Consider the following 25,483-nt stretch of genomic DNA (forward strand, 5'->3'; position numbering starts at 1 on the left):
GGCAAACAGCCGAAAACCTTTGGTTCAAACATTTTAATTTTTTCTTAATCTTTTAGCCTTGTATATAGAATATACTTTGCTAAGCGGACATTATGGATATCGTTATGGACAAGCGCGCGCGGAAAAATAGTCTTTGCATTTGCTCACGTCAGCAGCGTACACCCATGGGCAAATGGGGGACGCTAAATTGACCAATCAGAGCGCGCGCTTTACTTTGGTTATGTTATAACGTTGGTTAGTATTGTTCCAAGTGTTGTAATGCGTGAATATATACACAAGATCCAACACCCGAAGCACGAGGCGTATCCTTAATGCATTTTGAGTCAACGAAATTGCAAAATTTGCCCAAGGATACTCAAGCAACACTTCCCGAACGTTACCAGGGTAACGGTAAAATACGGACCATGGATATGGAGCTTTATTTACAGAAAATTATATTTAACCAACACTTCCTGGTCTACTTACAACGTAAATAAGATAAGATAACTCATTTACTCTGATCATCAATGATTGATGAAAAAACGATCTTTTCTTGTCGCAGTAAATCCTTGGAAAAAAAAGGAATATTTGGAATTCATTCGGCAAAAGAAACAGCCCGCAATTTCTATCGGCACAGCGATATGATAGCATAGTTTGGAAAGGCTAAAACTACATTCTTTCAGCATGTGGCTTCCAAACGTTTCTGGTGCTCTCTTAACATCGCGTGTGGATTATCATACCGACATAACGATAGAAAGTGCAGTCTGTTGTGTAACTAACCAGAGATGAAGTTTAACCTCCTTTTATTCTAGTCCGACGAGATTTGCCGTTTTTACCCTCAAGTCTCATTTTAATGGCATGCTTTCGGCAGAAAGCCAATTTGTTTCCTCACTATAAAAAAGAACTTCGTTCAATGGGCACCTTTGAACAAACCATGTTAGCTGAGTGCCCCAGGGCTCATGAAAACGACTATGAGGTAAAATCTTCTAGAGCCGGTTTACTTTCTACTTAAAAGCCTAAAGACAAAGCTGCTACTGTAGAGCCGGTTTACTTTCTACTTAAAAGCCTAAAGACAAAGCTGTTACTGTAGTATTGTAGGGAAACAGACGGATTTGGCTGACCTGCTTACCGTCCCTGTTGCCACCCAATCCGAATCACGTGATAATTGATTTGGGAAGCAAAGAGTCTTGTTTGTACATTACTCAACTTGCTATCCTCATCCTCGTCTTTGTGATAGCTTCTGTCAATTGTTAAGCATGAATTTATTGTTTTTGGCGGTTTTAACACTTTGATTATCGGGTGCATTGTCCTGTCTGAGCCAGGAGCCATTAGGGAAATAGTAAGAACTTCTATGATTTTCAAGAGCAACCGCTCTTGGAAAAGAGCTTTCATGTTGTTCCCTTTCTTCCTAAGTGCTTGTTTGCTTTGTTTAAGCAGTGCCATGTGACTTTTAGAAACTACTGAGAGAGCTAACACTTAATAGTTTTGAACCCTAAACCTTAATAATAATTACACCTTATTACACTGTAAAACGAGGAATGTTTCTTAACACAATTATTTTCTTGTGTTTTAACGGGACAATCTGTTGGATTTAACAGCCATAAGGTTTCCCATGAAGCCTTTTACACTTTGCAACCCACGAATCGTGGAAAGCCTTATAATCTTGTAGTAGTTCTTCCAGATCTCCCTCGGTTGGGTTGGAGGCTTGGTCATCAGCCGGGTTTGTTTGCTTGACTAATTCAACGTTCTGGTAATTGTTTTCCTCTCTCATTCGTTTCGCTGCAGTTAAAAAAAAAACTGCATTTTAGCAAAGCATTGTCGCGTAGAAGGAAAATCTTGCGGGAGTTCTATTTTGCCGATTTGCGTTTCTTGAGGACAACCCTAAAAAAGATAAGTATGATAACCTGGAACAACATATCGTCCTATTAAAAATGCTGCAATCCAATTGGCTACATTACTCACTATTGATTCTGTGGTTATGACTAGATTGAATGGTCTGACGGTATGCGATTGGAAACAAGATTAAATAAGAACCTGAGACTGCCTTATTGTAATTTTTTAAAGGTCTAGTAGATTTCTATGCGTGAAGACGGATATTATCTTCTCCAACATCAGCTATCACGCTATAAAAATTTCGAGTTCTTAATCTAGTTGTTTCATAGTTAAGTGTCGAGCGATATTATTGAGAGAAATAATTGAACGACTTCATCCCTTAGAAAAATGTTTTCTTCATTCGATCAGCGTATACATATCTAAGATCGACTTACGCTGCAGATATTTCTTTACAAGAACCTCGTACAACAACCCAGCGATAAAGAGTAATCCCAGAATGGCGACACCGCAGTACACAATCAGCTTGAAAGCACCTTCTTCGTAAAACAACTTCTCAGCTGCCATCACCTCTTCACTGATAGAGTCTGATGGATTCTGGAAAACATCAAAGCACGATTAAGTGACAGTTTCGGGACTCTGGCAACGTAACTAATTTCGAAGTTCCAGAGTTCGTCTGTCATGGAAATAGCTTTTCTCAGACCATTTTGTTTGTGCGAGGATCTGTAACTTAAAGTGGTGCGCAGTGCATGCTAACCAAACCATTGGGAACCTCTCTTTCCAAAGCGAATATGTAAATAAAAATCTTTGAAGTACTTTTCAGCGGCCATAATCTGCAATAGTAAGTTTATTTGTTGTTGATCATTCTTCCAAGGAAAGACCAAACGATAAGTATTCAATTCAAAGCAAGTAAAATGGACTGCATGACACTTGATTAAAGTGCACAATTGAAAAACCTTGTTCAAAACAAGCAAACAAACAGAACACTTGCCTTCAAGGGCTTGAGATGGTCAGCAATTCGCTGAAAAACCTTCCTTGGGTAGTTTTCAACGTAACGCCTCGCACAGTCTGCCATACGCGTTGAATTTCCCGCCAAAACCATACCATACGTCACCGGATGTTCAATGGTTCGTTCTGTCCTGATTGGATGGTCCTTAATGAGGTTCAAGTGCGCAGTTATAATGAAGCTGTCCACGAATGCTCCGTCAATTTCCGATTTGAGTAAAGCTTGCGTTACACCGTATATTGTGGGAAAGACTGTACACAAGTGAAAAATAACATGAGAAAATCGTTTTTAATTGATGATTATTTTTCATTATTCTGGACCAGTTCTTGCTTTTACGGAAAAATAAGATGACGCCCTACCGAAACAATCATTGATCAAAAGAAAGGTGACCTTGACCATCTGTAATAGAAAATTTTGACCAATACTACATGATATAAAGATTTAGCCAAACTTAAAAGTGGAGCTCTGGTTTGTCACTCGAGACTGCGTGCGCGCTGCTTGAGCGCTTGGACTTGGAGCCCCTCAATCTTGATGAATGATTGACAAATATTACGGTAAGTTAAAATTAGATGCTGGTCTCTCTTAGGGGTTAAAGAGTTAATAAAAGTCTATAAGATGTATCGTACTCTTCATTTCTGCGTTCATCAACACTCCCAGCTTGTATTCTTCACTGCCATTTACGACTCCAATCTGCAAATGGGAAATTACGGAACAACGGTAACAATAGCTGTAATATATGAGTTAAATTATATTTCAAGACGTCATTTCTAAGTGAGATGGAAAGAGTATGCATTATTATAAAATGCTGTCGTTCCACTTACGCAAGGTAAAGGTGTCCATGACATTCTCACGCTATCATTTTATGTATTTTAACCTATGACCAGCTGAGATTTTAACCCCAAGATCTGATTGTTAATTCTCTCCTCTTGCTGACTTACCAGCGATCCATGGATGGGGAAATGAGGATGAGTCGTAGCTGCAAGCGAAGCTGTTACCATCGCAATAAAGATGGATATTATCACAAGACCTGTGATAATCCACACTATGCAAAACACTCGGCCGAGAAGGGATTTGGGAGAACGATCACCGTAACTGTTGAGAAAAGTGGTTGCAATTAATATTACCTTGCACATTGAGAGAGCTCACTAGACTGCTCACAAGATTATGAAGTGACTTTACCTACCCAACTGTTGTCATAGTAACCAATGCCCACCAGAATCCTTCCCAGACTCCTTTCCTAAAGGATTGAGGGAACTCCTGAGGATTTTGGCGATGATCCTTGAAAGTAAAAGATGTTTATAAAGATAATGAATCATTCTCTTGAGAGTGGAATAAAGTAAAATCGGAGACCTTCGTGAGATCAGAAGTCCAACCCGTTCAATTTGCTAATGACTGATCTTGTGGGAAGTCCAAGTCAGAAAACTCTTTGAGTTGAATAACAAAGCTTCGTTTCTTACAATGATAATAATAGTAAAAATAACAATAATGATAGTAACAATAATAATGATTATCATAATATTATTAAGTTCAACTGGGAGTTCCTTGAATATCTTGGATCCTTACGTTAGGTAACTTCGCTGACTTCTAGAAAGGAAATGGGGTTTAACAGGCGCTCAAGGGGAGAGGATAAACCGCCTTACATCTACAGTCAATATACCGGTAAAATATCGTGTTATTTATGTATTGCTTACCAAGAACCAAATGATGATACCGGAGAAAGTTGCCGTGAGAAGAATGAACACCATGATAGGCCAGGCCTTCAGAATGGTCGCAGCGATGGCATGGGTCTTAGTTGTTCTTTCATTCCCATCATACGCTAGGAACACCACACTGGGTACGCGCACTAGCGGAATGAACGGGTGATCCCGAAACGAACTGGTTCCTTCGGGCGCGTGAACTGGAAAGGTAAAGTCGTATTCGTTTACGTCGTCACTTAGGAAACGATCTTCTGCCTCCAGCGGCGATCGTAATAGCTTGGCGAATCTGACTTTGCTCACCCCACCTTGGCAGCAGTAGTCTAATGTATCCGCTAGTATAGAGGGGAACATACCCCGGATATGGAGGGAATTTTTTCCACTCGCAAAATGTACATAAGGAAGATTCTTGTGAAATCCCACGGACATTGGCAATCCTGGATCTCCGAAACACCTGTCGTCCAAAGATATCTGCCTGGTTATATTCTTCAGCCGTTGAAGTTCGGCGCCTCCCTTACCACTATACTTCTTGTTCAAGTCAAGTAGACGCATGGGAATGGGAAAGCCGTCAGTGGAGTCATTCTTGATTTTAGACCATGGAAGAAAAAGGCCTTGTGCGAGGAAAAACTGTGACATGAGAAAAGTGGCGGAAATTACCAGGGAGATCATCTTCATTTTGCAGTGACAACCTGCACAAAAAGAGAAAAAAAACAGATGACCAATTTTTTTCTCCTTCCATAAGATATAACCGCGTAACTACCAGCATTGAGTCGTTATCGTCATAACCCCAATTTATCTAAAAAAAAAAAGAAAGAGTGAGTCTAAACCGTGTAGAAAGAGAGAATTTTATTTGGATCTCAGAATTTAAGGGTTGATGGTTACAGTGCAATTTTGAAAAGTGTGACCGCTTTTTATTTTGCCGGGTGGAAATCGCTGCTTTAAAGCTTCAATCGCTGCTAGTAAGTAAGTAAGTTAGTAAGTAAGTAAGTAAGTAAGTAAGTAAGTAAAACTTTATTTAGACAGGGCAGCCCATTCAGCTCAAGGCTGGTATCCATAAGAGCCCTGTTTCTTAAAAATAAATTACATCAAAATTCTCAAGAGCTAGATCTGTTTAAATGCTAAATAGCAAATCTTTGAATACAAAATGACAAGTCGCTGCTGGGTCACATCTCAATCGTTAGCGCATGAAAAAAATTATGAGTTTAAAAAAGTCGCTGGTTTAATAACCTCAGTCGTTAAATCTTAATCGTTAACGATTGCAGTTTAAAATTGCGATCTAAAGCCAATAAGAAAAACTCGGCAATCGAGCCAAGTAACCCACAAGGCGCCGCTGCTTCTCCAGTCTATTAACAATTATTCCGCGAGCGCGCGTTGGATAAGAGATGATAAATAGCCAACGAGGCGCATAGCGCCGAGTTGGCTATAATCGTCTCATATCCAACAAGCACGAGTGGAATAATTGCTTTATTAAACTAAAAATAAAAAAAAGCGCCCCCAAGATAGTAGACAAATCTTCTCGACTTTTTTTTTGTAAGAAGAAACCGGATGTTACAATGTACAGATATTAGATTATGGTATATTGGCTCATATACCATAATGGCTAAGCCAATAAAAAGTCTTGAATTGCATTATCCAATGATCCAGTTTTTAATAAAACATGATATAACACGTACGATAGCTTCTCCCCACTGAATGGAATACCTATATCTTATTAACCAAGGGCGAGGGCCGTACTGGGAGAATATCGGCCTAAGGTCTTGACAGTACGGACCGAGCGCAGCGAGGTCCGTACAAAAAAGACCGAGGGCCGATATTCTTCCAGTCCGGTCCCGAGCAAGCTTGGTTAATAAGAGATTTATTATACGACTGAAGTTCAAAGGGACACAAGTGCGGTATCATTCGGGACCATTCGGGACAGTGCCCGGTCCAATACTGAGAGAATATTGACCGGCAATAGAGCATTTTGATTGGTTGATTTTAGTTATTGGCCCTCTGACTGCCCGAGTCGAGTAATAATAGTCCATAGTAAGTTAGTAATCAGGGCCGGGTTGTTCAAAGCTGGGTTACGATAACCCAGGGTTACTGTGAAATCGGATTTCAGATCTGAAAGCTTTAAAGGGAAATTCAGCGGAATTCTTCTTGTCTACAACTTGGTGATTGGATGCTCCAAAAAGTATAGGGAATATTATCCCCAGAAATGACTTTTAAACAAAAGACTAAAGAAACCCAGATTAGAATTTAATTTTGGGTTAGTGCTAATCGGCCCTCGAACAACTGGGGCCAGCACTTACAGTTTGTTCTAACACAAGCTTTTTGTATTTCAGTTCCAATTTGTATTTTTAGGAGCAAATGGCTCCTTAAAAAATGCTAAGAAATGCATGTGGCACTAAAAGGGTTTTTTCTGCTTTAAAGCTTTGAAAAGGACTGTGCAGCTTCCACAAATGTTGGAGTCTACCCCCTTTCCACAACAAGAAGCAATCTGGAAAACCACTTCTCCTCCTTGATGGAGTACCAAGCCAACATTTCGTTGGAGCTCTCTAACGATTTGCCGGTTTACTCAGTAATTCATGTGCTTGGGTGGAGAGGGGCGCTGTGAGAGTAAGTGCCTTGTACAAGAAGTCTTTTTGACCTAACGTTGATTTGGATTCAAATGAACAAGAATAATTTTTTTGTTTTTAAGGCACTTAGAGCCTGTACCCCCGCAGGGTGCACTAACTTGACAGCCCAATGCCTTTTATATTGCAAAAAAGAAAAACCTCCACGCGAACAAAACTCCCTAATTACTCAGCAACGCTCATGGTGGAAAAAAAAATCCCACGCCGACAGTGAATTATCATATGTAGTGGCTGCCAGAAGTCTTTGAGACGTGACAGATCGCAAAAAAAAAAAAAGAAAAAACTTCCTTCGGTTAGTGTTCCAAGACTAGGGAAAGCGTGGGCTTGCTTACCAGGATTCCTTTGGGATCAATTGAATTTAGGTTTCTCAGTTATTATTCGAGACCGCTCTGACCGAAGAAACACCCGAAAGAATAATTTAGCTCCAGCTGACACTTTAATAGTTGCGGTTTTCACTGGCTGTCCGGTTTCAAATATATTAAAACTGAAAGACGTATTCCTTAGATAGTAATGGTTTTTAATTACCTTTTTTTTTATCTGTAGAAAACTTTATCTTTGTTTCCAAAGATACTAACAAATATTTGCAGAATTTTTTGTCGAGCCATGCTGAGATGCTTGAAGTTTTGAAATTTTCAATACAGTGTGTCATTTAAGCTTTCGATTTTAAAGCGCGAAAAATTTAAAAGGATACATTTTACTACACTAAGTGCCCGTTGCGATGCATTATGAATTAAGACGATAGTTAGTAACGGTGGCAGCATCTTTATAAAGTATATATAAAATTCAAAGTAGGGAAAAGTGAAAAAGAATGATGTTAGAGTGGAATTTTTTAGAATACCACACAAAGTAAACTGATGAACATTTTTATGAATTTTTTCCCTTTTTTTACATCTAGCTTATTAAAGTTATGAATCGTGAAAAAAAACTTCACGCTGGCCGCCAGCTACGACTCAGCTATTAAATTATGAAAAACAACCATCTCGTATTTTTCTCATTTTATTTCCAGCTAAAACGGCTTCCGTATCCAACTATTTCCGTTTACTCATCATGAAGACCTAAACTGATTCTCAGGCAACTCCTCGAATGATAACGGTTTCGATTTCGTTACCAAATGTTGCTACGCATATCGATCGTTTTGTTTATTTTAGAATAAGTACTTCACGAGCGTATACTGTGCTCGGTTTAGAGATACTAAAATATTGCCTTACCTCCACAGACTACGATGCAGTCCGCCGACTCCAGTTATTTCACCCACAAATGTTTGCTGTCAGCTGAGAAGTACCTCCTCAAAAGAATTTTTTGGGTTTTTGCCTCCGTTATTTGTTCGTGATTTTACTGATTGGATCGCATTGAAGAACAAAATGTGGTTAATTTATTATCCATATCCTACGCGCGAACACCATGCAATATTAACGATAGTTTATTATAAATGTCGCCATTTAAACCTGAATTATGCAAGAGGTCCAAGTACTGGAGACGATATACCCTAAGGGAATGAGATTGCAGATTATAAAGAACTTCCTAAATTCCGAACCCAGGCCTGTAGAAGGAAATCATGATAGCCTAAGGTTAATTTTTCGACCGGTTATCGAGGGAAACCTTACTTCAGAGGTTGATAACATTTAAGTATATCGAATACTTTATCAGCGCTAAATATTGCATGTGTATATAATTTTTTATCACTCTTCGGAGCAAAACTGGATCACAAAAACTAAACAGAAAAAAAAACCAACAGACTTTTAGAAGTCTCAAATAAATGTGTTCATGCAACCACCAGAAGTTTCCTCGGAAGAGGACATCTAAAAGTACAAATCAACACTAAAAACGTGAATATTTACACTTGGAAGCTGTTTAATTATGTGCTGGAAAACGATAATCATATCCTTTGGGAACTCGTGCTAAATCTTATGACTCCAAACTTTGTGAATGGAAAATATAATGACTCGTGCTTGAGAAAATCGGTTATTAACAGGCAGGAAGGTAGCACAAACATTCGGTAAAACTAATTTCATTTTGGTATAAATGGCTCGCTGGGTTTGCCCCGAGGGAAGTTGGACACCTTCAATGATAATGTTTCATCCTGCCGCCTTAAAACATCTTAAATATATACTTTCGTTTCAGTTACGAAGTCGAGACTTTAGATATTTTCTTAGCTACGGTCACAGTGAGAAGTTAAAGTTTGAATTTTTTTGATACTCCTTTTACGAAGCGAAACATCCAACAAACAAAACGAAACAACTTTTAATGGAACCAATGACAACACTATTGAATTGTTGATGGCGAAGACGTGATGGATAATAGATCCCTGGAAATCTCTACATATCAAAATTCTACTGTGAAAATCCCATGAGCTCCAAACCACTTCTGTCTCTTTCCGAAGCAGTTTATAATTCCCTACAAACCAAAATGTCCCTTCGCTTCAATTAAAATTTAGAATCTTATCTTTTCTGAGATTATTTAATTTGCCTTGTTATACTTGAAATATTGAAGGTTGGTATAAATTATGAATAGGCATTAATGGCCTCTTCGAAAATTACTTAACAAAAATTAAGAGAAATTTATGCGAGTACATTTTCTTTTTCCATTATTGTGGTCTTGATCTGCTTACCCTGCGAATAAACAGCTCCATTTCCGGTAAAATTAAGGAAATATAAAGCTGGTGAGCGTAAAAGAATTTTAACCAAGAATGCTTAAGCGATCACATCACCAGTTTACAACGAACTAATTTTTTTTTTATTACAGGAAACTACACTTGCATATAACGACACTTGCATATACACTTGCATATAACGAGGAATGCCGCGCACCGAAAAAGCCCTACAGCCTATTTTTCTATCATTGACACATCGTTTTTGAAATTCTGGCAATGAAGAATTAGAATTAATTCTTGAAAGTATATTTTACTAGTATCTTTCCGTTAATTTTGTGCATATTGCAATAGATATGTTTGGTTATTTTAAAAAAGTCTGAGTGAGTTGTACCGCTAGTTGAAATGTGAAGAAAAGTATAAGTTAAAGATATCGCTAACCGTGCAATTTTGTTTCGAGATGTTCATTTTGTGATGGACCTGGCATCACTCGACTAGTAGCTCTGAGAGGATTCTAAAGACGGTATTTTTCTAATTCTAAGTCTCTACCAAGAAACTCGCATGATTCTGTCGACAAAGTAGCTTAACGCAAGCAATTAAATACCTCTTTCGAGTTTAATTTTTGTTTTCGCTTCTATGAAAGATTCTAGTTCTTGTTCCTTGATAGAAACAAAGTAAAGAAATATGTCTCAGATTTTGACTGTTGTAGGTCTGCACGATCGGAGGAGCGAAGTTCAGATTTCCTCTTTCATTAGCTCTTTGTACGACTTAACAGAAAGAACCTAAGTTTTTCAAGTTAGAAATTTGCAATCGGTATAAATATTTTACGTTGTTAACCACGTTCCTTGTGGGTTTATTCCTCACATTTTGATGTAAGACTTTTTTGTGGCCACCCTCACGCTGAAAGTTATTCTGCACCTCATAGAAAGCAAGTCAAAACATCGCTTGTAGTATCTTTCAAGTGGGGAGCAATACCTGAATCAGATCCGTTCGGATTTTTTAACTTTTAAACTACTCACCTTCCTAGCTGAGGAATAAAATTACGCACTGTGTTTCGCAACAGCTCTCCTAGCTTTTCTTCTGAATCACAATCGGATAGATAGATCTATATATACACTCAACTCGATTTAGATTAAGCTATCCATCATAATGTATAATATTATCCAGCAATCTTGTAAAATCTATGTTTTAAACCTCAAAAGAACATAGCACTCATCGGTACTTGACGTAAATACGAGTCCAAATTTGTGGAAGACATTACATAAATCATGTGAAATATCTCTTACTCCGGAAAATTTTATCTAAAGCTTTGTAAACAAACATGATGGTAAAAATGCCGACAGCCACTTGTGTCCGGAAATTGCGCAGATTACATTCACTTTTCTAATATAAAAAGCGTCTTTTTTCTTGAATTAGAGTCTTAAAGTGAAGCTACATTTGAATCAGAATTCCCGGGTCACGGAAGAAACAAGGTTTACTCTTAACAGAATAATGAATCAAAAACCAAAGGCTTCAGAGAAAATAAAGTTACACTTAAAAACAATAAACATTTCTCACCTAACTTAAATGCATTTCTTTAAGATCAGTAATTGAATTAAACTTAAGAAATGCTTTAAAGATGTTTATTTGAATGAGCGAATCGTGTGCGCTAATGCAGCAGAGTTTACAAAATGAAAAAATCTTGAGAAAATTAGCTTTGAAAATTTGCAAGCAACGAAATTAGACAGACTATTCAGCAGTTATACATCGTATCGGTTCTTCTATAAACAGAAATGCTCTTTTGATTGCTGCTAGCGCCATATCTTCAAGTATAGTTTTAAATTCAGAGGTGTATGAAAAAAACCGTTTTGGAAATGATACTTCTGTCAGAGTGCTAGTGTGGTTACTTCGAGAGGTTACGGTTGAGGTAAACCAGACAAAACAACAGCGGGACCCTTGTACGAGAACGATAAAATTCAAATGTACGCCCAGGTGTCTGATCAGAAATTCTGTTTGGAGCATTCCATGTGGTATAAGATTTGAGTCGAAGATTACTGTACTTAGTCAAGTTCAGGCACATCATAAAAACATCTACACATCATGTAAGGAAATCACACCCTCTCGAAAAAGCTTACCTCTGGATATTTCAGACGTTTGCTGCGCGACATGAAAAATTATTTTTTGGCGTAACTATACCATAGAATGTTAATTTGGTAAGGTAAAAATAAAGCCAAAACGATATGCCCAAATAAAACGCATTCCAAATGGTGAACTTGAAAATTTTAGGATAATTCATTGTCGATGCCTAGATAGTGTCATGGCCACTTTAACACAGAGGGCTCTCTTTTGTAAAACTCGATCGAGTTGCTCTTCCTTTAGTTTTCAGACGTCTCGGGAACTGTTGCATATTTTATCGGTGAAATTAAATTCTCGTTCGTCATTGTTAAAATTGCGAATTAGCCGAACTCAATTGAAGATTTTTGGATAACGGACACCTTTAAAGAACACCATCGTCTAGAAAACCGCATAAATGTGGGTACTTTTTAAAATACTGATCACAATTGATCAAAGATTGAAGTTATATTTATCTTTTTGAATATTCATCTGAGCGGTTGTTCGAAACTGGTCATCTCGTACAACGAGACATAATTTTCTCTCTTTTGCTGAGTTTGAAAAACTTTATCACCCACTGTTACCTAAAAGTCATGCCAGGTGGTGTTTCAAACGGAACCAACATTTGTTTACATTTGGTAAAAATAGAAAAAATAATTAAAAGATATGTTAAACGTCTTCCTGAGGAAGCCGGGAGTCGAGTCTCTCGAGAGAAATCGAACTTCACGCCTTCAGTAGCACCCTACTTACACAATCTAAATGGCTAACACCCATATAATCTAAATTTAGATCAGTGGGTTCAAGCCGTGTCAAATGATCATCTAAGTCTTCCCAGTAGCTTATTAAATATGTATAAACATTTCGACCAATCAAATTCCTTCACTCGGAATGCGCAAGGGAAAATCCTTTACCGAATAGTTACGAATTCGCTAGCTCTACTTGGTTTGGACGTTCAGGTATTATCGGCTTTGTCGTGTACTTTTGGCGCTTCTTCGTCACTATGACTGACAAGGATACAAGTAGAGCTCGCAAAAGAACATATAATAAAATAAGCGATGTACAAAAGTCAAAACTACAAGAATATTATGACGGCGGCATGAAAACATGCAGTTCTGATAATACGGGAAAGATTGGTGTGGCAGCCGAGGAAACTGGGCTGACTATTGATCAAGTAAAGGTAAGATATTTATTAGTTGGACCGAAACACTACCATGTTTGATGTATGCGGAATACCCCGCCACTTATTTACATCTCGTTGAATAATAATAACGATCATTGTGGTGACTGCTTCTTTCTTCAACGCACCGACATATGTAAATGATGAAGTGGTATATTGTCCTTCAGAATTATACTTCCCTTACTCTATGTACTGCACCAACATATCTTTGAAAGGATTGAATCTTAAACAAAATTTTGCCCGTCATACACCAAGGTCAAGGAAGTTCACTGTACGATTGTACTATTCATAATGAGGCGTTGTGGTAATTGTTTGCCTCGTTAATTAAAGGAAGCTCCCATGTTTTTTTTTAAATAATTGTTTTGTACCGTTTTATGCTCGAAAATACGCTTGCAGTCTGCAGTATAATCAATGATCAAGAATATACCGGTAAAAGAAGATAGGCGTTTACTCATCCGTTATTATAAATTATAAAGAATAATTATTTTGTGTTACCCTATTGAGAGCTAACGTAAGCAACCTTAGTGAAACGTAGGCTAACCCTAGTGCCCTGTTGGCCAACAGAAGAGCTAGTTAGGGTAACCTGAGTGCTCTGAGGCTAACCGGAGCACAAGTTTGGCTAATTGGAGCTGACAAGTAGGCTAACCTAAAAGTGTGAATAGTGGGTAACCTGATAGCTAACGATCGAATCCTGGCTCGAAGTTTAGGTTACATCCTCAATCTAGAGTGGTTGAATGTTACATTTATCATCCATTCGACATCCATGTACATGCCAAGAAGATCTACCTTTATTAATTTGTTGCCAGCCAATCATTCTGTTCTGGATCGAATACAATCTATCGATCAAGTAAAGTATACAAGCTTAGAGCTTCTGCGTGCAGCTTGCATGGGTATTAATAGGGTCAGGTCCTGCCAGGGGGTTCCCTGTGTTGCTTGTCTGAATTTAAAAAGCTACGGTGTCATTATTTTGTCTATATTTCTCCACCTTGTTGTTGTTGTCGGAATTTTTGTGAACAAGATCTTAATTTTTTCAGACTTTCATATATTATGCTATCACTACTTTTTTGGCCATGTCCCTTGTAGGAATTTACCCTGGCTGGGCCTCTGTAGGGCCAGCAAGGGAAAGAGGGCAAAAAGGGAAGGGTTGCTATTGTAGCTTAAGGCATTTTGAAATACTTTATTTTAATGTGATACATTTATATAAAAATGGATTGGAAATGCTAGACAAAAGGAAAAGATAAGTTCTGGAGTACAAGCAGCTCCAAAGCCAATTAAGATTCCGACGGGTTCACGTGGCTCACACTCCTACAACAAGTCGTGTTCTGTTCAGAGTATTTCAAGTCAGGTGAGAGGCCTGATAATGTTTTCAAACACTAAGAACAAATTATTTACATGCATTGTAACTATTATAGACCATTCCTAAAATAATTATAAGGTACATTAGAGGCATTACAATCCTGGGGGATGGGTTTGCAAATCCCCCCCCCTCCCCTATTTAAAAGAATTTTTCAGTATTTGTCAGGCAAATGCTTAGAATTCAGGCAACAGTAGAATCAAATTTAAGGCAGTTCTGCATCAGTTTAATGCTAACACATTAGGAAATTGTGTAATTTTCTCAGGCATGGAGGTCACAGTCCCTCCCCTCCAAGTCAAAGGGTGCCTGTACGTCTATGGGTATCATTAATAAACCTCTACCAGTGAATTATTTCTAAGAAATGAATATTGTAGCTTTCTCTCCTAACTTTGTCTGCTGGATGTTAGTTTTATTTTGGTGCCAGAATACCAGATTTAAATCAATAATGGACAGTGGTTTTGTTAAATGTTTCTAAACCCCAGGAGGGGTACTTGCAAGGGTGGGGGTCCAACAGAGCTCTATATTGTGACCCAAAAGGGTTTTCATCCTCAGCTTCTTTTAACCTTTGGCAACATAATAGAGTGGTTGATTAATTTATTTTCAATTTTAGTTAGATCTTTGATTGCTGAGGAAACTGAAAATCATGCAGTGACACTATAATAATCAAACTAATTCAATTGATATTCTGTGGAAATGAAAGCTTTAATTTTTTTTTTTTTGCTAGATGAGTGCAAGAAATTGTCTTTGCCTCAAAAGAACAAAGAAGCTGCCAAGAAGTGGCATGACATGACATCTGCAGAAAAAGATGAGTTCAAAGGAAAGGCAGAAAGTTTAAAGGCCCCAGATGTTTCAGAGCTTAGTGAGGCTCAAAAATCTAAGTTGATATCAGCTCACAGGAAAAATCTTCTAAATGAGGTAAAGATTTCAATCACTTTAAGAAATAATCTCTAAGTCAAATTCCAATTAGGCAGCATAAACCATGAAAATTCAGAATAATTTAAAACTTTATTAAAAGTGGATGAATAATTTCTAATTGTTGTTAGTATACTTTCAGAGCTGAGCAAAGAGTTTCCAACAATCTAATTGGTCGAGCGGTTCCTTATATGATGCTATATAAACCGCTCTGCATGGTTTATATAAAATGTTAAAATAAAATGTTAGTAAATGTTACTAAAATGTTATGATTTTAGAAATTTCTCTGTTGTTCAGCTCTGAAATTATACTAAAACAATTATTCACCTCAGGTTCGGTGAATATTGTGGAATAATCCCCTCTACTTCGTCTCCGGGATTATTTGATGATATTCACCTCTCCTTCAGCAAATAATTGTTAATTATACTCTGTGGTAATTAATGCAACATGCAGATGTTTGTGTCCTTTTGAGTAATTATCCTCATGCCACATTTTACTTTTTCATCTACTTCAACAGATCATGTTTCTGGAAGACTTAGGCTGTGAATCTTCTCTGATTTTTCAAGACACTTCAGGCCAAGTGTACAACTTTGGATCAAGTGCAGGGTACTCTTTTTTATGCCTGAATCCTGACATCAACATCAAATTCCGAGACCACTTTGGTATTATATTATTACTTTGAATTAGTAACATTATAAACATCTTTGAAAGTGTTCTGTTGATTTTTTGGCATGCAACTGTATTTAGCAGAAGCTTATATCAGTAGCTTATACTATTCAGTGTGTCATCCAATTGATGAGATTATTCATGATTGTAAATAAGGTGAATATGTTATCAAAATAGACCAGAAACTACATAGTACCTCTCTCTTTATTTATTTAGCTTGCACCAATGAGAGGTTCACATACAAAGATGTACAACAGCTATTCAATTCCAAATACAGTAAGTTTAAAAATATACATATTATTTACTTTATAGTACAGATATTAACATGTAAATGTTGTCATCATCATCATCATCATCATCATCATCATCATCATTGTCATCATTATTATTATTAGCTGATTGGTTGTGAATGGCTTATTCGATATATACCTTAATAGCAGCATGGGCTGAATTGCTAAGGTTTACAATGTTATTAAGGTTGAGATCGGACGTCAACATTATCAGGCGCCTCTGCCAGCCACTTCAGTCCATGTAACGACCTCACCTTTCCCCCCACACATCCCACCCCAGTGGAGGACATCCATCACACAGTAATCTCGTGTGTGGGAAATTAATATTTCCTACCTCTAACCCTGCAGGAGATGGGGCCTACAGTTTATTCGTCCTTATCCAAGAAGACTAGAATATCTATCCATTTCTTGATATTATCGAAAGGTAGAAAATTCTCCTCAGGTATTTTAAGGCCATGAGTATTGATCCGACTGGGCCTCGAGCCCGCACAACACAATCCGGCGCTCTAAGCAATTGAACTAACTAGGAGGCGGTAACAACAAAGATGATGATGATGTCTATAACAAAATCCTCAAACCTGATTGATTCTGAACAGCGATTATTTGATCCTTAATCTGAATACTGTAATAAGCAAACTGTCCAATTTGGCCTGTGTGATAATCATTACAGCTGCTTGTAATTGGACAGGTCAAATCTGACAGTAATATGCAGCCAGTGAAAATCCAGAGGAAAATGGCACTAGCCAATGAAATTGAATTACTTATTCCTACCTTGTGTCTCACATTTTAGCAAAGAAAGTGTATGATGGGACATGTGGAAATGGTCAATAAGACTTACTGTCATACATTTCAGGGGTACTCAGGCTCGTTACTTCTCCAATTACTTCCTAAATTTTACTCCACTCAGTGCTATTATCATTACCAATCAATGTTTCTCTTTCTTTTGCACTGTAGGTGAAGCAATAAAGAAACCAGGCAGCAGGGTGCCGTATCTACGTGGGGGTTTTACAGTAGAAAATCTCCCAGATGGCATTTTCTTTAAGAAACCCTTCCATTATGGCACTAAGCAACTCCAGGCCATAATGGAGAAAAAAAGCGAAATTAAATTTGTGATTACCGATGATTTAGACAGTAGACAGCTGTAGCATTACTCAGCCTTCTGTCCGAGTCATTCAGTTCAAAGATGTAGTTTGAAGATATGCCACGCACAACACGTTTTATTTTCTTTCTTTTTTTTTTTTTTCCAGCTGCAATCGATTGAAAAAAAAAAATGAATCGCGGTGTCCCAGTGCGTCACCGTTCCGTCTCTTTTTCCTCGCCTTCCCCTTCTCCCTCCTCCCACGCCTCACACCTTAACTCCCTCCCCCCCTTCCCAACTTTACCTAGATGAAATGATTCTTCCACGTTTGTTACTTTGATTGCCGGAAAAACATGGCTTCTCGATGTAGTGGAGAAGTTTCACATTATCATGGTCATCATGGCGCAAACTGGACACCAGCGTTCGTGCTAATCTCGTTAAAAGAATTTAGAAAAACTTCACATGGTTAGCCAACCCACAGTAAATAGCTGTTATGATATCTTCTTGCAGAAACATGAATTCACCGTCAAAAATAATCTTTAAACACATACGTCCGTACACACAATTGTGAACACTGGAGAGGAATACGGTAGTTATATGCTATAACGAAATCATGTGCTAAACCTGACTACTGGACTATCTAGAAAAGGACAAAAAAAAAACCTTTAGAACAATTTTATGAAGAAATCAGTCGATAAAAACTATTACTGAACATTACCTTCGCCAGGAAAATGATATTTTAAGAAATAGTTTAGTATCATGGAGGTTGGAGGACGATCGACGTCGTGTTTGACTTGTGGTTGATTTGCTACTTGATGTACAATAACACGACAACATAACGAATAAAGCGAAGATCCAGAGTTAGCAATTGATCGCGTGAAACCTCTGCGCAATTTGCAGAACACTTTTACAGAGTAGCGCTGACTGCCTGTTTACCATTTTTAACAACATAATCCGTTAAGTCGCCAGAAATAATTACAACTTATAACTTTTCCTCAGTAATTCCGGCACGTGCTAATTTCGTTACGGGTGTGTCAATTTCGTTATGGCCTCACAAAGGACGTATACTGATATATTTTACTTGATATCATACATAACAGAAATTGGAAATTATGTGGCACATATTGACTATTTCATGGATGTCACCCAGATATGTTTTGCCTAAACACTGTATAGCAAGGTTACATAATGAGATCCATTGCCATCTAAGAATGATAGGAGGTGCATGGGTATATCTACATACATACATACACTTTATTTGGTATAGCAGTTGAATTAAGGCAGCTAAAAATAGCTGATGTGGACCAGCTGTTATCGAAACAATTTACATCAACAATAAAAAAATTAATAAATAGATAAAACCGCATGAATTCTATGGATAAGATCACGGATACAAATGAAGTTTGAAATTAAAAACTAAAAATTTTGTTGGACGGGTGATGGTTACGTAAACTATGCAACGCTCAAAAAGCGTCATTTCAGTTCAGTAAGGATGGTCCGAATTGACAATGTACTAAAGGACGACGACCGAGTTCAGTATTTGGCTCATCAACTAGAGTATTCAAACCTAAGTTATATAAAGCGATAATTAAAATACAGAGTTTATGTAGATATTCGAGGCACCCACCCCACACTTGCTAATCTCTGTTTATCGATCATTCCCTTTGGTGCAGATCGACAAAGATGACTAATGTTTTTGTTCGACAATGGTGGACCTCTCAAAATTGCATGACAACGGTGACTCATGGTCCGACATCTTTTCCACGCCTACAATTGCACCTCCAGTGAACTCCAATCCATACAAACATGATTTTCAATCATATCAGAACCTAACAGAGTCTGTATGGGAGTCTAATAAAACGGGGTTTTAACTAGGTGGCTACGTAGAGCTGTCCAGTTACGAGTGTCCGTTAATTAAGGGAGCTTCGGCACCGATTCGCGTATAAAATATGCCCTCTACACATGTTATGTATAGTCCTAATAACGTAAAACTGCAACGAATCACCACCAAGATGAAATTTGCCAACGGTGAGAATTTATTAAAACATATTGGATGATTAGCCAGTCATTACAATCCTACGCGATGTATAGCCGCTCAGTTGGCCCAATGGAGAGAGCGCTTGACTGTTGTGCGGGAGGTCGAGGGTTCGAGCCCCGGCCGGGCCAACACGCAAGGTCTTCAAATAATTGAGAAGAATTTGCTACCTTTCTATAAAATCAAGAAATGGTTAGATATTCTAGTCTTCTCGGATAGGGACGAATAAATGGAGGTCCCGTCTCCTGCAGGGTAGGGGGTAGGAGTCGTTAATTTCCCACGCACGAGATTACTGTGCCAGTGGGTGTCCTCCCCTGGGGTGGGATGGGTGGGTTTACTGGGCCCGCAGTAATTGGCGCAAGCTGTTGCGATGTCCCTGGCGGTTGGCGAAGCTAATAAAATAAATTGATATTTTATTGGGTTTTCCGAGAAGTTTACCCACTATTAGCGCTCGCACATAAACAAAACAACGGCTGTTTCTGTATGGTTTTGGCAAGCACCAGAGACAAAATGAGCTTTATTCATCATCAGATAATTCGCTGTCTGATGATAGTTCTAACACAAAGGCCTCATCGTCCACATCTTCCTCCATCACCAATTCGTCTGATTTCTCGTCATCTCGAAGATAGTCGATACCACTCAAATGAGCATAGGTTTTTGCTACCTCAGCATGATCAATAGGTTGAGGGGAATCCAAGATACCACCCCACAAAAGCAGCAGCGAGGAAATGTGATTACAGTGAATCATCCGTTTTTTTTTTTAAGGCAAGCTATCATTCCTGCATTAAGAGGGTCATCAGTGAGAGGCAGAAGCGCTTCCACTGATTCGTCTATAAGCTTGATTTCGTTTTGGAGAAAAGAGACGAGGCGATTCATTTCCTCTTTTAACAGCTCAAGCTCTTCCTGACACCTGTTGTGTAAGCAGAAAAGGTCAACTATCTGCCTCCTAACAGGAGCAGGAACGGTGTCCCCTTCCTCTTGGACTTCAGAGTAAATGCTGCTCCTTGGATTCTTAGCATCGTCATAAAGAATTTGGGGTACATCATTTAGAAGATACCCATTTACTTCAGACAAAGTTTTGTGGATGGACTTCACGACTTTGTCGATCTGCTTTGCGAGCCTTATGGCAATTGCTTGGCCATCTAAAAATTAAAAAGTTCACAATAACTAAAGACGCAATGCAGTGGCAGTTTTATGGATAAGACGGAAAAATGTAAATGTGTAAGACTTGGAAACTGGGAAAATTTAGCCCTCATACCCCTTCTCAAATAATCGCAGTACAATGCCTAGCCTCGCAGTTAAATACAACTGGCATACGCAATAACATAACGACGGAATTACTGCAGACCATGATCACCAAAATACACATGCTACTGAATATTTTACATAGCAATTTCTTCAGTTTATTACCAGCATATTTTCGCTTCAATTCCACCAAGAAACATCTTTCGGATGCCATACAATGTAACTTCAACAAGAGTTCGCTCTTTCTCTTCTAGTAGAGGCGTGACTTTACGGTTACAAACACACGGGACAAATCGGACCATCTTTCTTTGATGTGATGCTTCTTTTCCATGGCCACTATGGCCTTCTCGTTCCTATGTACAATAAATGCAAGTTAGAGAGAATTATTATCTGTCTTTAATTTAGCACCCCTAATTCTCTCTCTGCAGAACCTGATTATTGCAGTCGTTGCTGCAAGGAAGAAATTTGCATCTTTATGACTTACCGCTTGATTTTCTTTTCAACATCTTTTACCTTCCCTTCATCTTCATCTTGTACATAGTTCAATTCATTTCTGAAAAAAAAAAAAAAAAAAAATTAAGTGGGTGGAGATAAGTACAAGATATGTTCAGTTTAATGCTGAGTAATTATATCAGCTAAGGTGGAAAGAAAGGGAAGTACGAATACGTTTGTTATATTATTGTGAAAACGGGTTTTTGCCTTCACAAATAAACGGACAGATGGGGGACAACTCGATAAACTTCTTCTGGGAAAAGGTTTTTCCTGGGGGCACTCGCTGGCTGCAGGAAGGCCGAGATCTACTTACGGCTGTTGACTATCCTCGCAGCAATGACTAACAACAACAAAGTTGGCTCCAAAGTATATTTATTAAGTACCACTGAGCTGACTAGTTTTTTACCTGACTTGACTAGACTGGGTTTGACTGAAGAAAGCTCTACAAAACATCTCTATTCAAGCCGAAGTCACAAAGGATTATAGCTAATGCCATGAATCAACTAAAAGATTAGTTTCACGTAGTCTACCACAACGATTGGTTAGGTAGGAATTGCGCCTTTTACAACATTAATCACTTTCGAAAAGCTCAGGTACTCGCTATAATGTAAATCATGAATTTGGTAGGTGGTACTTCCACACTATTTACCTGAGTTTTTTAGACATAAGGAGCAAGCTGACATATTCCTCCCACTGCAGTGTTAATCCTGTGACAGATTAATAATGTATTAGTGAATACAAAAAAACTGTTTTCCCTACTGATTTGTAATAAATGCTGAGGAATAAAACTACCGTGTTCTTTTGGTTTCAGCGCTTCCACTTCTTCCTTTTGCCACTCTTGTATCACATCATCATCACAACCTAGTACAGGTAAATACAAATTGTATTGCAATAATCGGGCAGAAACGCATGCATGTGAGTCATTGTGCTGTTTTTGAATGCAATGAGTAAAAAAAAAAGTTTAAAATGTATACCTGGAAGTTTTTCAGTGAGTTCCTCAAGCTTTGCACTTACATCATGTAGAAGAGTTTCTGCCCTAGCAAACTTTGCTTTTAGAGTAATACCTGTGAACATTGAAAGGAATCAGTGTAATGTGTGCTTATGAAAGTAATCAACCACGACTTACATCTTAACACACGTCCTTATTGAAAACATGAAGAATTGCAACTTATACGACAGCTAACACAGGGTAGATAAAGCTGTCCAGCTAAAGTTCTGCTCAATAGTTGATATATCTTTTACTTTTCAGCAAAACCTACAGAAACGTGAAAGTTGTGTGTTCAATAAAATTAAACATACCAAATTTGTGAAACAAATGTTGGGCATAGTGAAGAAGCCCATCAGTCAAAACATCTGTCCTCTTGTGAGCACTCATTTCTTTAGTGACAGAGGAAAACCTACGCAGAAAGGACCATAACCTTTCCACCCCTTCGCCATCTGTCAATCCAGTTCCCTTGATCCTTCTTGGACTGTATTGGATCTACAGACAATCACATTGAAGATAAACCTAAGAGTCAATATGGCATGGACCTTGCATGAGATAGTTCGCCAATACATGTACTAGCCTGCAGTGCGGGCAGATTTTAGCAGTGTGAATGAATATTTCCAAATTGAGTGTTCAAAGCACCATCTTGAATTAGGAAAACAGTGGAGAGTTAGAGCAAAAATATGTTTACCAAGCCAGTAGGCGTGAGACCTCCTCCCGCATTGCATTCTCGCCCCAACTTTCCAGTAAAACAAACACTCAAAAGAGAACAACCACTAAAACCACCTACACTGCATGCTATATACTCAAAAATTATAATTTTCAATTTAGGTAAAATAAACCTCGAGTAAAGGTTCACTGGCCGGTGGTCTTTTCCGAAGCTGATAGGTTTATGTAGGGTGGCCACTCTTTTGAAAGGAACATGTACATGTGCTTAAATATTTTACCTCGCTTGCTAAGCTGACCCTTGGAGATCATTTGCTTTTGATTTTGGAAACTGCTGTCAGATTTCTGATCCCACACTGCTCACCCATTGGTAAGCATGGGATGTTTATTATAATTACAACTGTATTTAACCAATGTCGTGGTATTGCCACACATTTCTTCACATTGTCACCAGGCCATTTACCGTCAAACTGATATATAATTACTAACCTGGCATGATGCCTTGTGCCCATAGCAATGGAATATGGGTATGTAACACCTTCCACGAGGCTTTCCTGAGATGAACACTAACAAATATAATCATGTAAATGAAAATTGTGTAAGAAGTAACAAACTATTCTGAAGTTAAGATGTCATCCTCACAGATATTCATGCAATTTAAATGTAAGCAATAATGGGAATTTAACCAAACACAAAGAAGAAACGAATTTGGCCCCATTGGGATTTCAGCCCATCACATTGTCATTACAATGCTCTATCCACTGAGCTATGAACTGCCATATGTTGGGAGCAAGCCAGTACCCACGAGAGGAAGTGATGAAACAGGCAATGGACTAACGTGAGCTGCAAAAATGAAGTTTTATTTGACTGAGCCAACCGCTCAAAATTCATTTCATAACTCTGTCCATTACATCTTCATTTAATTCCCACAGTTCACATAATTCCAGACTGTTCCAATAAATATATCTTACTAACCAAGCGCGAGGGCCATACTGAGAGAATATCAGCCTGAGGTCTTGACAGTACGGACAGAGCGCAGCGAGGTCTGTACAAAAAAGAACGAGGGCCAATATTCTTCCAGTACGGTCCCGAGCAAGCTTGTTTAATAAGAGATTTATTATAGGACTGAAGTTCAAAGGGACCCAAGTGCCTGGTCCAATACTGAGAGAATATTGACCGGCAATAGAGCATTTTGAATGGTTGATTTTAGTTATTGGCCCTCTGACTTCCCAAGTCGTGTAATAAATTATTTTATTTCATCCCAAATTTAATAGAAAATACTTTGGACAGTTCTACAAAATTAAATACCACTTTAGAATTACCATTTAGCCTCCTGCACAGTCATGTTCAAAAAATTTACTTACCTTCAAATGGTGTGCTAATAGACAAGCGATGTCATACATGATGATTACTCTGCTTCTGGTGCTCTCATTAAGACTTCTAAGCCTCTTAAGCTCATAAACAGAGTATGATATTCTGTAGAGAGAAAAGATTATTGAAAAGGTGAATCAATAACCAATTTTTTCTTTTAAATCTTTTTAAAAGAAAAATCTAAGACAAATTTAATATATTTCCTATAATATGACATTCAAATTTAAAACAAAGTTATACAATGATGATGCTATTAGTGTAAAAAATCATAGGATGCTCCTGCATTGTATATACAAGTGTGCTAATTGTCAGCTTGACAAATTCATAATAATCATGGTTCTATCATGTAATTCTAACAGACAATACATGTAGGATTGAGCACAACATTAGGTAAAATGTATTTACATAATTATACTCCATACCTTTCACCATGCTTTATGTTAAGGAATCCTTTAGGAAAGTCTGATGTCTGCATACTCGCCCAAAGACACCTTTCTCATCAAAGAGTTTGTTTTTGCCTTTTGATCTTAAAGCTGAAAGAACCTCTCCAGCATGGAACTTACTGCAGTTCTGTGATAAACAAGGGACAAAAACAGAAAATCTTGAATTCAAAGGGCCAAAAGGAAAATCATACAGTTCTCAAATTAACATCTGAGCATTGCATCACCTTATATACAGACCTGTTCCATGTCTGCTCCAGCTTTGCCATAACTGTTGACAAAATTGTCAACATCATCCTGGTCTGCAATCAGGAGAAATTTATTTGTTGTCCGTGGGAGATCTAACATTTCAAGTTGTTTCCGCATTTCCGACACAAAACACCAACCAAGCTCTAAACATGTTGTTTATGATGTTCATGAACTCTGAATGAAGAATATTTGATACTGTGGTGATCTATAAGGGTCCATTGATGTATATAAACCATTAATTCACATTCCAAGAATGAGAAAAACTATATACTATTCATTGCGTCTAGCTTTCAGGGACTTCTGCCTTTATCTTGCTATTCCTACACTTAGCTATGCTATCTATTGTATGTTTAAACCCAATTTTTGCGCGATACTACTTTCGTCACGTGATGAAAAATCACAGGACGATTATTATGCAATGACCCCCGTTTTTGTCCCCCAATGATTTCCATCGAAAAGAAACAGCCGGCTAGGAAAAGCCGACTCAACAGTTTCCCTTTCATCTTTTCTTCTTTGTGTGGAAGAAAAACAAAATCGTTTCATAGAGTCCATTGATAGTGGCGTTAAAAACTTGTCGCAAATGCTGTTCCAGAAACTTAAAAAAAAGTCAACAAAATATTCTGTCAACGCACAATATGAAAATTAATGGGGTGGGGAAGGGGGTGGGGGAAGGAGGTGGGGGAAGGAGGTGGGGGAGGGGTGGGGGAAGGGGTTCCAAAAT

The 25,483-nt window shown here is 38.1% G+C and overlaps 2 protein-coding genes and 1 pseudogene across 6 annotated transcripts; 1 reads left to right on the top strand and 2 right to left on the bottom strand.

The window, feature by feature from the left end:
• Window positions 1-396: 396 nt before the first annotated feature.
• On the bottom strand, window positions 397-11,001 carry LOC148725695 (uncharacterized). 3 transcript variants are annotated; one of them, XR_015990607.1, is made up of 9 exons: window positions 8,333-8,580; window positions 4,507-5,198; window positions 3,999-4,093; window positions 3,754-3,907; window positions 3,442-3,505; window positions 2,801-3,066; window positions 2,247-2,406; window positions 1,046-1,758; window positions 397-995 (listed from the first exon to the last, which is right to left on the bottom strand). XR_015990607.1 is itself a non-coding variant. In XM_088730254.1 (9 exons), the coding sequence occupies exons 3-9, from the start codon at window positions 5,182-5,184 to the stop codon at window positions 1,571-1,573; spliced, it is 1,605 nt and encodes a 534-aa protein (XP_088586380.1). In that variant the 5' UTR covers window positions 5,185-5,198; window positions 8,333-8,459; window positions 10,731-11,000; the 3' UTR covers window positions 397-1,570. The 3 variants fall into 3 exon arrangements, 2 of the variants coding, with proteins under 2 accessions (XP_088586380.1, XP_088586381.1); XM_088730254.1 differs by adding an exon at window positions 10,731-11,000 and having other exon boundaries at window positions 397-1,758; window positions 8,333-8,459; XM_088730255.1 differs by lacking the exon at window positions 8,333-8,580 and adding an exon at window positions 10,731-11,001 and having other exon boundaries at window positions 397-1,758.
• A 1,801-nt stretch (window positions 11,002-12,802) lies between these two features.
• LOC148725696 (uncharacterized) lies at window positions 12,803-17,361 on the top strand (annotated as a pseudogene). The gene is made up of 6 exons (XR_015991117.1): window positions 12,803-12,979; window positions 14,184-14,324; window positions 15,058-15,248; window positions 15,763-15,907; window positions 16,128-16,187; window positions 17,156-17,361. The product of XR_015991117.1 is annotated as an uncharacterized LOC148725696 (transcript).
• A 2,942-nt stretch (window positions 17,362-20,303) lies between these two features.
• Window positions 20,304-24,828, bottom strand: LOC148725697 (uncharacterized). Of its 2 annotated transcripts, none has more exons than XM_088730256.1 (10): window positions 24,754-24,828; window positions 24,496-24,643; window positions 24,067-24,178; window positions 22,351-22,531; window positions 22,026-22,115; window positions 21,844-21,912; window positions 21,701-21,758; window positions 21,044-21,112; window positions 20,725-20,912; window positions 20,304-20,456 (listed from the first exon to the last, which is right to left on the bottom strand). In XM_088730256.1, the coding sequence occupies exons 2-9, from the start codon at window positions 24,546-24,548 to the stop codon at window positions 20,810-20,812; spliced, it is 735 nt and encodes a 244-aa protein (XP_088586382.1). In that variant the 5' UTR covers window positions 24,549-24,643; window positions 24,754-24,828; the 3' UTR covers window positions 20,304-20,456; window positions 20,725-20,809. The 2 variants fall into 2 exon arrangements, with proteins under 2 accessions (XP_088586382.1, XP_088586383.1); XM_088730257.1 differs by having other exon boundaries at window positions 24,741-24,821.
• Between the last annotated feature and the right edge of the window lie 655 nt (window positions 24,829-25,483).

The sequence above is a fragment of the Stylophora pistillata genome, chromosome 8, assembly GCF_964205215.1.
Source record: "Stylophora pistillata chromosome 8, jaStyPist1.2, whole genome shotgun sequence".
Lineage (NCBI taxonomy): Eukaryota > Metazoa > Cnidaria > Anthozoa > Scleractinia > Pocilloporidae > Stylophora > Stylophora pistillata.